Source organism: Barbatula barbatula (assembly GCF_947034865.1).
Source record: "Barbatula barbatula genome assembly, chromosome: 11".
Classification (NCBI taxonomy): Eukaryota; Metazoa; Chordata; class Actinopteri; order Cypriniformes; family Nemacheilidae; genus Barbatula; species Barbatula barbatula.
Genome location: NC_136774.1, coordinates 19634044 through 19646777, shown reverse-complemented (window position 1 = coordinate 19646777; position 12734 = coordinate 19634044). Strand labels below are relative to the sequence as shown.

The following is a 12734-nucleotide window of genomic DNA, read 5'->3' as shown; positions in this document are numbered from 1 at the left end:
ATAAATACAATATCGGATTAATTTAGGCACTGAAATTACTGAAATAAATAAAACATAAACAAAAAAGAAATTAAATGTATAAAACATTAAAAAAAACTGAATTGCTAAAAATTTTCCTGAAATAAACATTTATAAAGTTCTACCTTAAGGCACATAAACTATTGGGTGAAAATAAATAAAAAATTAACTAAAACAAAAATAAATTAAACTTATATTGCAATAAATAAATAAATAAATAATAACATGACAAAAGCACATAACAAAATAGCTTTAAATATAACTAAAATGAAATAAAATGAAAATAAATGAAAAGCTAAATCGAAATATTAATAAAACAGCAATAAAACTGAAAACATAACTCTGATATGCAAGAGGATTGCTATAATCTTACTAGTGCTTATGAGGAACTGGTTGGAGACACCAGGGTGATCAACGTCATGGATCGCACTGGCGAATATGGCAGCGAGAATCTCCAGATCTGTAAACACAGCCTGAAAACGATAAAAAAAACCAAGATTAACTAACTCGAATAACCCCCAAAAATGACCCGCTCGTAGCATTGCATTCAGGGACGGTACGGTACCTCAAGGGCAGGAGTTGATAGCAGAACGTGAGTGGACTGCGTGACATCAGCAGCGTGGATGTTGTTGTGATAGGCAACGTCAACATGGTAATGGTCCTCTAAAGTCATCAGATAGGTGATAAAGGTATCAAGGGGAATCTTAAACGTCTTCAGCAAGTCTCTCTCCTGCAGGGGACACAGACAGCACACACAGTGTCAATTTAGGAAGGAAAAATAAAAACTCAATAAAAATATCTTAGGAAGTGTAAAAATATAAATGTACCTGGAATATCGAGTTCATCATAACTGTTAAAGGTCTGTTTCCAGCAAATTCAGAGACTTTGAAGACATTAAGGCCCCATTTATTTACATCTTCAAGCTCCTAAAAGGACATCAGACACATTTTAGAAGGGTTCTTTCTTCGATTAAGACTTTAATGGTGAATTTAACAATACACACACACCTTGGCCAGCTCGTCCTCAGTTTCTGTTTTGACCCCAAATCGGGGGATGTTAGAGTTGGTGAGGCTGGAACTGTGCGTTAGTTTTTTTACGCCACTGATCTGGGACATTGGCCTTTTCTTCTTCTCCTTGTCTTTCTGGGACTGGGGCGTTGGCATCTCCACCTCGTGTTGCTTGTCTGTAAAAAAAAAAGATCTCAGAGAAGGTTGTCTGTAAAATCACAGCGTGTGCCTTTTCTGCAACTGTATTTGCAGTGTTGTAAATCAGTGGTGGGCTACGGTCAAGAAATGATCTCATAGTGCCGTGATTATTCAGTCTCGCAGCAGTCACGTGACCGAGATGCTTTCTGTGGAAAATCATTTGTCATAGTTCACTAAATTAGCCCCCCAATTTTATATTAAAATTTTTGCCCCCGCTGAAAATTTTTATTTTATAATGTTATATGCACCAACATGTGACTGTATCGGTTTCAATGATAACTTTACGATGACAAGGACTTTTATGACTGTAAACTACATTATCATTTCCTATTTCACTGTGATCTCACCATATACAAAGATATATACAGAGATGGGCACAAATATATCAAAAAGTATTTATTTATTAATTACAAATACTTACTAATAAAATGAATTTAAATTAAATACTGCTGTAAAAACTTTGACATCTGAAAATACAAAAATACAATAATTTTGACAATCAATAATTTTAAGGCCGAGAGTAACAGTGGAGTTAGATTCACAGAAGAAAGATAAAGTATTCTAAAACGCATCCTGAGGGTTCTTTAGTGTTTAGGAAAATTATTTTTAATAATATTTTTAGTAGTGTTCAGCTGTGCCACAAGCCGTTTAGTTCAAATTATTATTGATAGCGCAAATTTTTGTGCATATTTAAGTATAACATTTTTATCCACCCTTTTGGACAAGAGGTGCCACCCCTGCCTGGTGGTGAAAGATATTGTAAGAATAAAATGAGACATTTGAAAAAGTATTTTAAAATACAAAATACAGTCTCTCAAAGTATTTAATTACAAATTACATTTGACTTTTTTACTAAGTAAAATGCAAATTACAAAATATTCAAAAGTAATTAAATACGTATTTCAAATATATTTAATTAAAATACTGCCAATCTCTGGATATATACATGCTTGTTGTCATAGGTTTTGTTTACACTTCCTCTTCATGAGAAAGTTTCAGAGCATTTGTTATGTTTACTTTTGATAGAAAGTGAGCAACATATTAGAGAAATGCAAACAAACATGTGCACAGGAAGAGTTTAAGGCAAATCAATTATCACAGTAAACTGTATTATTGAACTTTAGTCTAACTACCCAAGATAAATATATATATATATATATATATATATATATATTCTGTGTGCTTTGGAGGGGGTCTCACCTAAGAATGTACTTGAGATAAACTCTGACACCTGGTTACCAGACCGGCTCATCTCTGACAGGTGAGATAATTCTCTGTTCAACATCCTTTTGAACTGTGGAGGGGAAAAAGAAAAACCACGAGGACATTATTGAAAATATAAAAAACATTATTTACACCTATTGTTTTGCGTTTAAAAGAAAATACTAGCATAATGTTAAACTATTACTAAACTGTTCAGAGAATTCACTGACAAACAACCACAAACAACAGACAGGAAATAGATTCCACTCAAAGTAAAAATATCCAGTGTGGAGGTGTGATGCTTGTGGTGCTGTTTGGAAAAAACACCTCTAAAATCCATTTCAGAACAACACACACACATTTTCCCTTCTTTCCTTTTCTGAACCATTAAGAGATTTTTCTATTTTTATCTACGTGTGGATATCGGTTTTCAGATATGCTTTAATTTCAAGGCTGAGCACTTCAGACGAACCAGAACACAAATACTCTCACACTGTTAAGAATGTCAGGTCAAACCGACCTGCTGATAGACGCCACAAAACAAGAAGTCTGTCAACTATTTCTATTTCGATTTGCAGACAAAAAAAAATGCACCTTTAAAGGAACAGTTCACCCAAAAAGGAAAATGATGTCATAATTTTCTCACCCTCGAGTTGTTTAAAATCTGTATAAATGTCTTTGTTATGATGAACACAGAGAAAGATATTTGGAAGAATGCTTGTAACCAAACAGTTCTTGGCCACCATTAGCTACCACAGTAGGAAAAATAACAATGGTAGTCAAAAGTGCCTGAGAACTGTTTGCTGTCCTACATTCTTCAAAATATCTTCTTTTGTCTTCAACAGAACAAAGATATTGAAAAGCAGTCAATGGTGGTACTATTGTTTCTCTGTGTTTATCAGAACAAAGTAATGTATACAGATTTGAAACAACTCGAGGGCGAGTAAATAATGACGGAATTAAAATTGTTGGGTGTACAGTTCCTTTAAAAACCAATCCGCAAACAGCTAACGCAGCTCGGCAACAGTGTGATGTGGGTTATTTAAAAATACCTTTTTGTAAAAACTTGGGTTTAAAGAAACAGATCTGTATCTGTATAGAGAAACAAAGATTATTAATTGACTATTGATGGTTATTGTCAGAGTAAAAACTAGTTGTGGCTGTGCTGATGAAAACAGGACATTCGTGTCGAGGTCTGAAAAATGTACAATATGCGTTTGAAACAAAAACGTACCTATACGAGAAATGTAATAGTTGAAATAAATTTCGCTAAATATCCATCACCATCAAGTTATTCGTGCAACCATAAATGAAAAACAGGAGCTTATCCAATAACATTCCAATAAAAGAATACAATCACTCGGGTCATTAACTCACCTTTATATATCCCCAAGAAACAGACAGTAAATAATTTGTTTCAGGCATTTTGAACGAGTAAATCCAGACAAAAGATGAGATTAAAAATACCGAAGACCAATATGAACTGCTCAGAGCCGGAGGTCTAAAAGAAGCTCTCTAATTTTAGCGACACCAACAAATACCATGATATGATGCTACGCAGCATCCGAACACTCCAGATATTCCACGGCATTCCTCGTGATGGACAACCTCAATGTTAAGAAACCTGACAACATGGAGCAGGGTGTGAAGAAGCCACAGCATCTCTGCATCCGCTCATCGCACACGGTCTTCCAACCGCCGAGTGAAAAAAGTGTGTGTCTTGGAAGGAAAATATGCCCAGCTTCCTAATAAGGCTGCGTTTCACACCATTATTCAGGTGCGAGCCCTGCCTGAGAAAACCCCCCGCCAATCGAGTGCCTTCTCCCGATAGGAATGAGATCATCGGCGCGGCTGATTGGTCGAGCCGGGCTTACATGCAAACCCTCTGGGACTGTTTTGTTCCCTCCGACCCCTCCCACATCTCAGCTGGAGGCTGTGTTCCTTCTGAGAGAGCTCTGTAATGGAGCAGAAATCTCTGCGAAAGAACACGGTCATTGTGTGTTGTTCTTATTATTGCATGTTTACGCCATGTTCGCCTGTACGTGTGTGTGTGTGAAGAGGGGTGAGGTAATCTTCACTGCATGACGTGATTTTTGGATATCGTCTCAACCAGACGCATAAAATATTCAGTCTGTTCACATAAATCCACAGAGGGGAGTCGATGGAGACCATATGTGAGCGAAATAAACCAATGACGCTGTGCTGGTAAATGAAGCACAGAAAACATGGCGTATGCAGTTTCTAGGGAGCCCGGGGCTAGTTGTCTCAAAGCTTTTCAATCATTAACATTTGACCCATAAGTCTGATTAAATTGGGGCAAGTTGTCACAATGTTCCTGATTAAATGTTCTGCAGATTTATTCATTATTTTGGCTTTTTAAATGGCTTCATAGCTTGAATTTAGCAGATAAGCCTATAATAAGCTGCCAGTATCCTCTGTGACAACTTGCCACTGCGACCACATGCCCCTCACAAATAAACATATGTAAGATTATTTTTAAATTCTTTCCTGCAATGATATTTATATATCATATTAAAAGTATTTAAAATATATATAACTAATTATTTTCTTTTTTTAAACTAGTCGCAGTCTCCCATCTTCATGGTTGCATTACATAATATTCAATATATATGTAAAACATTTCCACTGAATGACTATCCATAAGCAAAGCTGTACCCCGAGAGCAGGTTTGCTAAAAATGTACCTGTATGCCAGGTACACTTTGGAAACATGCCACTGTGGCTTAAAAGCAGCGAATAGGAGCTGGCGGGATGCAGTGAGGGATTATTTCACACTTTTGGCCCCTGTGTACCACCAGTGGGATGCTGAGAAATTTGCAGCTTTACTGGAGCAGATGAGCTGACGGTAATAGGCTGCTGCAGGTCTGCGCGGCCGGAGGGGCCTGTGTTTCTATTGTTGGCACATCTAGAGGGTGTTAAAACGCGCCTCGGAGCAAAAAATGGGACGACATCACACAATTTGAAGCTGTGATTTCTTGAAAATGTGTTTTCTGGGACCTAAATAAAGATTTCTCCCCGAGTGCAACCCTATAATAACACATTGCAGATCAAAAGCATCGCTCATTCACAATTTTCTGTGCTTAGATTGCAACGAGGCTTGCTGTACATTGCAGCCTCATATAACATTTTATTGCGGTTTTATCTGCACATACTATGTAGGGTATTGATTCAGAGTAAATTTAAGTCAGTTAGGTTTCGCTGAATTTATAAAGCAATTTTTTCCACTTTGTGTTGTCTGTGTTCATCAAAACAAAGACATTTATACAGATTTGGAACAACTCAAAGGGGAAGTAAATGATGACAGAATTTTTATTTTTGGGTGAACTGTTCCTTTAAGTATTAAATATTTATCATCAACGTATCTGTATTGTATCTGAATGTTTTAACCTTGGCAAAATTTGACTTTTTCTATATTATAAAGCTTATAATTAAACATTTCATGAAAACATGTCAGTGCTTTTTACCTTTAATACTTACGAACATTTCAGTACATATATAGTTCTTTTTGAAAACTGTTCTCACAAATGTTTTTGGTAAAAGAAAGTACTAGATTTCTTAAAGTTAAGAAAGTAAAAGTGTAAATGTAGTGGAGTCAAAATACCAGTTAAGTTAGTGAAGTTAAATATATAATATATATATAATATAAGTACTTTATCATTTACAATGATACAAATTACTCAAGTCAAAAAACTGTAAAATAATATCTACCAGTTTTCTATATTTGTGTATATCCAATACTTCTTTAACATCTTAGTGGATATAAGTGTGAAACTTTTTAGATCTTTATCACTATGCACACTTGCAGTTTAACTGAAGCATTTGCATACATAGGTGTGTTTCATATTCGTTACATACATAAAGTCACCCAAATGTGTAGTGTTTTAAAATATATTTACATGAAGAAAAATGCGTGTGTGCTTCCCATATATCAGATCTCTGTAAAGCTAAAATATCAATCCCCACGAAAATAGATGACATACGTAACCACAGAGCAAAAATGAATATCTATTGCCGAAAACAATAGCGTCTGTGTATCCATGAACAATAAAAAAATGTGTTCTTCATAACACATTAGGAGTAGCTATTTGTGTCCTGAAACTGCAAGAAAACAGTGTTATTTATATCAGTTCAGTAGAACATAACACTTGTGTGGCGACAGAGAGGCAGTTTTATACGGGATACGCCACTACTGCTATTGAGCTAATACAACAAAGCACACTGACAGGCCTTGTGCGTTGCCATGGATACTGGGTATTGAGGAGGGAACGGGAAGGGGGGTTTGGTTGAGTGAGACGTATGGAAATGTGAGTATTTGATAGTTCTCTTATTTATGGCTGGTCAGTTCTAACGGACATTCAGCCTTGTTGTGTGTAAAGGCATCTCGATGTGTGTGTTTTTGAGAGGCGCCTTGTCCGAGGCACTGGAGGAGATACACAGAAGGGCTGATTAGCATGCTGTACGTGTACTAGGGCCTTGCTGGAGACTGTGGGCATGCTCAGTGCGGTCTGAATGACGATTCTGCTGCTGTTATCGCAAACCGAAAATACACCAAAGCATAAGAATGCAGTGACACTCGAAAAGCAACTAAAGGAGACTTATATGAATGAATTGCCATAAAAGCATCTTAGCCTGTGTGGTGTTCATGCATGAACAGATCATTGTATAAATGTGTGCAAAAAGTACAGACACACACCATCGGTAGGGATTAAGTGTATCGCTATTCAACAAACAATAGCAAACATTCCCAATAACACAAAAAGTGCTCCCATATGTGATCTTAATTCATCACATTTGCATTTATTGCACAAAACTGCATGAAAACCCTAAAAAAAGAATTGTGACAAACTTGTCCAAAATTGCAATTGTGAGTGGTGAGGATGAATCTGAAGTCTGAGATCATAAACATATATCACTACATACTTTCATGCATAATTTGAGGAAACACCCAGGAGATGATCTTACCTTGTTGGATGCCATCTCACTGACAGAATGTCTGGTCTGTAGGGTCTCAAGTTGGTCGAGGCACCAGTCCAGCTCCTCCAGGGTTTCTGTGGCCAGCTTCTGGAAGGCCTCCTCTGGAGGAAGAGAAGAAGGCAAGGAGTCAGATCTCAGATGCTTGAGGGGTCTAGCTGAGGCTCCCAGCAGAGGGCCCAAACTGCTGTAGACCGCCATGTTGGGATATCCCGTCAGGACGCATGGGTAATTCTTCATGCTGCGCTGAAGCCCTCCACGGTGAATGATTGGGCTCACAATCGAGCCAAAAAAATCAAGATGCTAATAAAAAGTGCATCCAGTGAACACCGGGGATCCAAATGAGGTCCAGATCTTGTGAGGAGCGGGGAACACTATATCCCTTAGCAAAACATAAAAGGGGCCACACGTGCTCTAACGCTGTCCTTCACAACATAAACAAAATGACAGTCGGACGATCCCAGAATCGATGCTCCTACATGTGGTGAGGCCAGGGTGAAAGCAGTCTCGGGACTCAGAAAATGTCATTGCTGTGGGAAGGCCCATCTTTGCGTGACACGTACCGTTCTGCATCCGAGAAGCTGCTACAAGCATGCGATCTGGTCCTTAACAAAGCATTCAGGCATGGTGTCATAACAATAACACAGACACACTCACTCATGCATAAGCGCACGCGAAAAGCATACAGAGGGCAGACGGCAACAGATAAGTGAGTGTCCGCGGTCCTTAAGCCGTCACGCTAGATGAACCGCATCCAGAGAAAACAAAGGTCCCGTCTGCCTGTTTCATTTTTTTAGAGCGGTGGATGCCCTGCATGAGCGCGGGGCAGCCGTGGAGTGTCGCTAGCCGAACGTGAGCCGAGCTTCCTCTTGAAGCACAAGCCTAAAGCTTGCCAGTGCCGCTGCATGGAGGAGAGAAAGGACTTTGGCTAAATCCTGGCATGGAGTTCAAAGGATCTGGAGCTGAGAAGTTCGGATAGAGAGAATGTCCTTTGGATACAGCAGACACTTCTGGTAGGATGTCAGGAACTGTTAGATATTTATTTTATGAAGTAGCACTAATAGATTTGCTTTAAGGGCCATTTTTATCTTTAGGAGGGATCATCATATAAAACACGCAACATGCTATTCATTTTTGTCAAATGTCTGTCTCACTTTAAAAAATATGGAGAGAATAAAACGAGATTAAATATAACAGATAAAAAGCAGACTTCAGTACAGGGGCTGGATGCCATTTTAAATATTTGTGGCATTTATTACCCCAAGCCCTGGTTAATGTTTGACCCTCTATGATTTTTTTACGGAGAGACAAAAAACGTTTTATGATGGGACAGCTTTTGTGTTATTTTCCATTATAAGAGTCTCAAGTGAGATTAGAAATGTTATTTTCGAGATCAGACCCTGAGGCCACTTAAGACGCCCCTTGGGTTCAAGGGAGCTTACAAACGAATGCGTGTTTCTTCTCAAAAACATTGAGATAAATATGAGCAAAACAAAACAACAAAAGACCAAGACACACACACATCAATGCAGCTGTGCCTTAAAAAGATACGTTGAAACATGTACGGCAACAAAGCAAGACAAACGTATGTGCCACATGTACGTTCCTTTAACAAAGCTTACATTATCTTAGTCATTATGTCGGCCTGTCTCTCTCTTTTCTGTATGTGTGCTGAAGTAAAGAGGGCTGGGGTGTCACTCTCTGTGAAAGAGACTGCACTGACGTCAATGACATTCTTCTCGTGCTTAGCGCGACATCATACACCAGCCCATGAGAGGGCACTGGCTCAACAGACAGGAAAGCTGCAAATAAAAGCTGGACTGGAATTTGGAATATGGGTCATCGGCTTGTCAGACGGGAAATCCTGAGCAAACATTAGCATTCCTTGGAGTAACATTTCACCAAAACAATAGGTGGTATAAAGTTCTCCTACGCTAAACTAAATCAAACTTACGAATTGTTTGTGCACGAAGTGATAATGATAAAAAATGAAAACCCACAAGCCTCTCAACAGCCTTTCGACACCTTTTCAGGTCACATGACATGTAAACAAAATATATTTTGTGGGACACATGAGATATGCACTCAGCGTGGGAAGCCAAATTGTATAATGCGTCCATCTGCTCGCTGCCTGTGGTACAAATCGATATTATAAATCCATAACATCAGTCCTTTTTATCTCGAAGGCTGAACGTTCTGCCCGTGTTTAACATCCACCAAATGCTTAGTACCACACTTCTGGTTCAAACACCTGCGACTTCGCAAAACCTTAAAGGGATACTTCACTTCCTTTACTCACCTCCGAGTTGATCCAAATCTGTATATATTTCTCTGTTCTGATCAACACAGAGAAAGATATTTGGAAGAACGCTTATAAGCAGACAAATTTTGCCTCTCATTGACTACCATAGTAGGAAACATTACATGGTGAAAAGTTTACTATCCTACATTCTTCAAAATGTCTTCTTTGTGTTCAACAGAACAAGAATATTATAAGGTTATTTTGTCCTACTATGGTAGTCAATGGGGCCCAAGAACTGTTTGGTTATAAGCATTCTTCTAAATATCTTTCTCTGTGTTCATCAGAACAAAGATATGTATACAGATTTGGAACAACTCGAAGGTGAGTAAATGGTTTTCCTTTTTGGTTGAAGTATCCCTTTATAAACAGGCCATGAGCGAAAGGTAAACGATAAAAAATAAGCTGTACCTCGTAATTATTGAAAAACGAGCGTCACATTCCAGGATGACCAATGCAAAATATGGCGGGTGTTGTACTTTTCTTTATCGGCTTTAAAGAACATGACATGAGCGCTGTGATATGGGATGTCTGAAGGCTGAACCCAGGCTGGTAAAGACATAGCAGAAGATGCCACACAAGGCCGACCTCAAATCTTTCATCAGACAGTGTTTCATAGTTTACTACGAAACTTAACAACCCAAATGCACAATTAAATAGAACTTCATGATACAATCCTTAACATTCATTCCATCTGTGTGTCTATCCAGACACTATCGACACATTAGCAAACACTGTATGACCGTCAACATAAAAGTTTAATAAGCATTACAGTATTCAAAAGATAGGAGGTAAGGAAATGTCACCTGTGTAGGAGGTCTTTGTGATGGGAGGTGGGTTACACATTGGGGATCTCCTGGTAGAGCAAACAGGAAACAAAGATGACTTCAATATAAGAGACAGTCGGTCACTTCCCATTTCATTGTTTAAGGTGAAAACAACATTCTCAGAATTCATTATATAGTTGCAGTACTCTTTACAGACTTATTCAATAAGTTAAAAGTCTGTGTGCAAAAGTTTGTGCATGTCAATAACTCACTTGTTATTGGTTCTTTCCTGCTGGACATTTGTTAAAGCAGCAAAGTTATTCCGGACCGTTCTTAAACTCGCCAGAACCTGAGAGAAGACACAAGGTTATGTTTTCAAACCGAGTCATACTGTAAACTCCACCACAACATATTTATTGAACATCGTCATACCTGTGCAAAAGGTGTTACAATCATATCATCACCATGTCTGCAAAGAAAGAATGAAAATGTATACTCATGACATCTTCCTGACTGAAATGTAAACAAAAAAATCTCAACTAGTCTCAAACTAATAACCAGGATCTACATTTGTTATGTTAAAAGTCAAGTGTGTATTTGTGAAGGATCTATTGACAGAAATGCAATATAAAATTCGTAACTATGTTTTCAGAGATGTATAAAGACCTTACATAAGAAGCGTTATGTTTTTATTACCTTTGAATGAGGTATTTCTATCACTGTGCCACAAATGACATACTATACACTACGCACTTAAACTATGCACTATTCAGTCAACCATCTAGTGCATGAATTTTAGTATCATCCCAAATGGAATACTAAACCGTTTTATACTTACCCAGACGAGCGCAAATGAGGTCAATCCCACAGCAAAATGCATTCGAATAAAAATCAATTTAAACAGTGTACATATAGTGTAGTTTTCAGATGTTTTGCCCAGCATTCATTTAGTCATCATCAGATTGAAGCGTTAACACTCTTGAGGAGAGTTTTACTCGAGCATCGTCTGATGGCCACGCCTCCATTCCGATACGTAAGTTCCACTTACAGTTGAAAAAGTGCATCATCCGGTTTCTTGAAGTGCACTTCTTTTTCAGAATTATCAATGTGAACACACTACTCGCACTACTTTTACTACAAAATGGCGTAGAATAGTGCACAAGTGCGCGATTTGGGACGCACCTTATCTAGATGCCTCATCACTAGATATTGCTGAATTTCATACACTGGACCTTTAAATTTACATGCGATTCAACTGGTTTTACAGTTAGAAAACACATTTACTCACATGTCACTGGCGATGGAGGAGTTTCTGGACATGGATTTTGGCGAGAGGTCGTAGTCGCTGTCGGAGCGGTACAGGAAAGACTCCCTCCTCTGGCTGTGCACAAAGTTGGCCTGGAGGATGAGGCCTGACCCTGGGCTGGCCATGGGATCCAGCGGACTGCGTCCCGATGAGGTGCCATTGTCAACGTCAAAGCTGCGGAGACATAAAATGGGGCAGTTAGCATTGGTTGTCAGATGTGGGACACGCAGCAGAACCTTTTTTTTTTAAACGCAAGGAAAATGTTATGCAATAAGCCACTCACATATTGCCTTGTGTATTACTAGAATGAAATACAGGAGTAAATCAATAAGTGCCAAACATGATTTATCAATAAAAACATAAATTGCTCAGGAACTCAATGTGAAAAAAACTAAAGCATAAACTTAAACAGGACAAGTTAAGTGAAGATTTCTGCTTTTAGAATAGAACAACAACATCTATGACATTATCAAATTGTTGAGGTCAGTCCCCGGCCTACTCAAGGGTTTCCCCAGTCTCGCAAGGACACCTTCTACCTTTTACCTGGCATCCCCTCTGCTGTGATTACAATGTGCTGACCCATAATCCCCTGGGAGTAATGGGGATTTCCTTGACGTTGGATCGCGTCTTAATTTGCCAGTCGTCATCGTCTGTATGCTGACCGCAAGTGTGGAAGGGACGGATAATTCGGCATTAGCAAGCCGAACTGCACCTTGACTGGCTGTTGCCCTGAGCAGACTCTGGCACAGTGTGACAGATAAAGGACCAGTGAATCCAGGTACACAACTTTGTTATGACGGAGAGTAAATATGTCAGAGATAAAGAAAGAACTTTTCAAAAGGCTTTGATCAAATCGCTACAGTCTTGCAGTTCAGCGTCAGTACCCGGTCCTATACATTATTAAACCAACAGTGGATTCACGCATTATTTTTTTGCATCAGACAG

The 12734-nt window shown here is 38.6% G+C and overlaps 1 protein-coding gene across 4 annotated transcripts in view; it reads right to left on the bottom strand.

Moving 5' to 3' along the window:
• The window catches only part of pde4d (phosphodiesterase 4D, cAMP-specific), a 98506-nt gene that overhangs the window by 6165 nt on the left and 79607 nt on the right, over nt 1-12734 (bottom strand). For all 4 annotated transcript variants that reach the window (XM_079466852.1, XM_079466855.1, XM_079466853.1 and 1 more), the window contains 10 exons: nt 11772-11963; nt 10916-10952; nt 10756-10832; nt 10523-10572; nt 7409-7521; nt 2424-2517; nt 1026-1201; nt 846-944; nt 584-748; nt 392-491 (listed from right to left, as the gene is read on the bottom strand). In XM_079466852.1, coding sequence (XP_079322978.1) covers nt 392-491; nt 584-748; nt 846-944; nt 1026-1201; nt 2424-2517; nt 7409-7521; nt 10523-10572; nt 10756-10832; nt 10916-10952; nt 11772-11963 — 1103 coding nt within the window. The remainder of the gene's footprint in view (nt 1-391; nt 492-583; nt 749-845; nt 945-1025; nt 1202-2423; nt 2518-7408; nt 7522-10522; nt 10573-10755; nt 10833-10915; nt 10953-11771; nt 11964-12734) is intronic.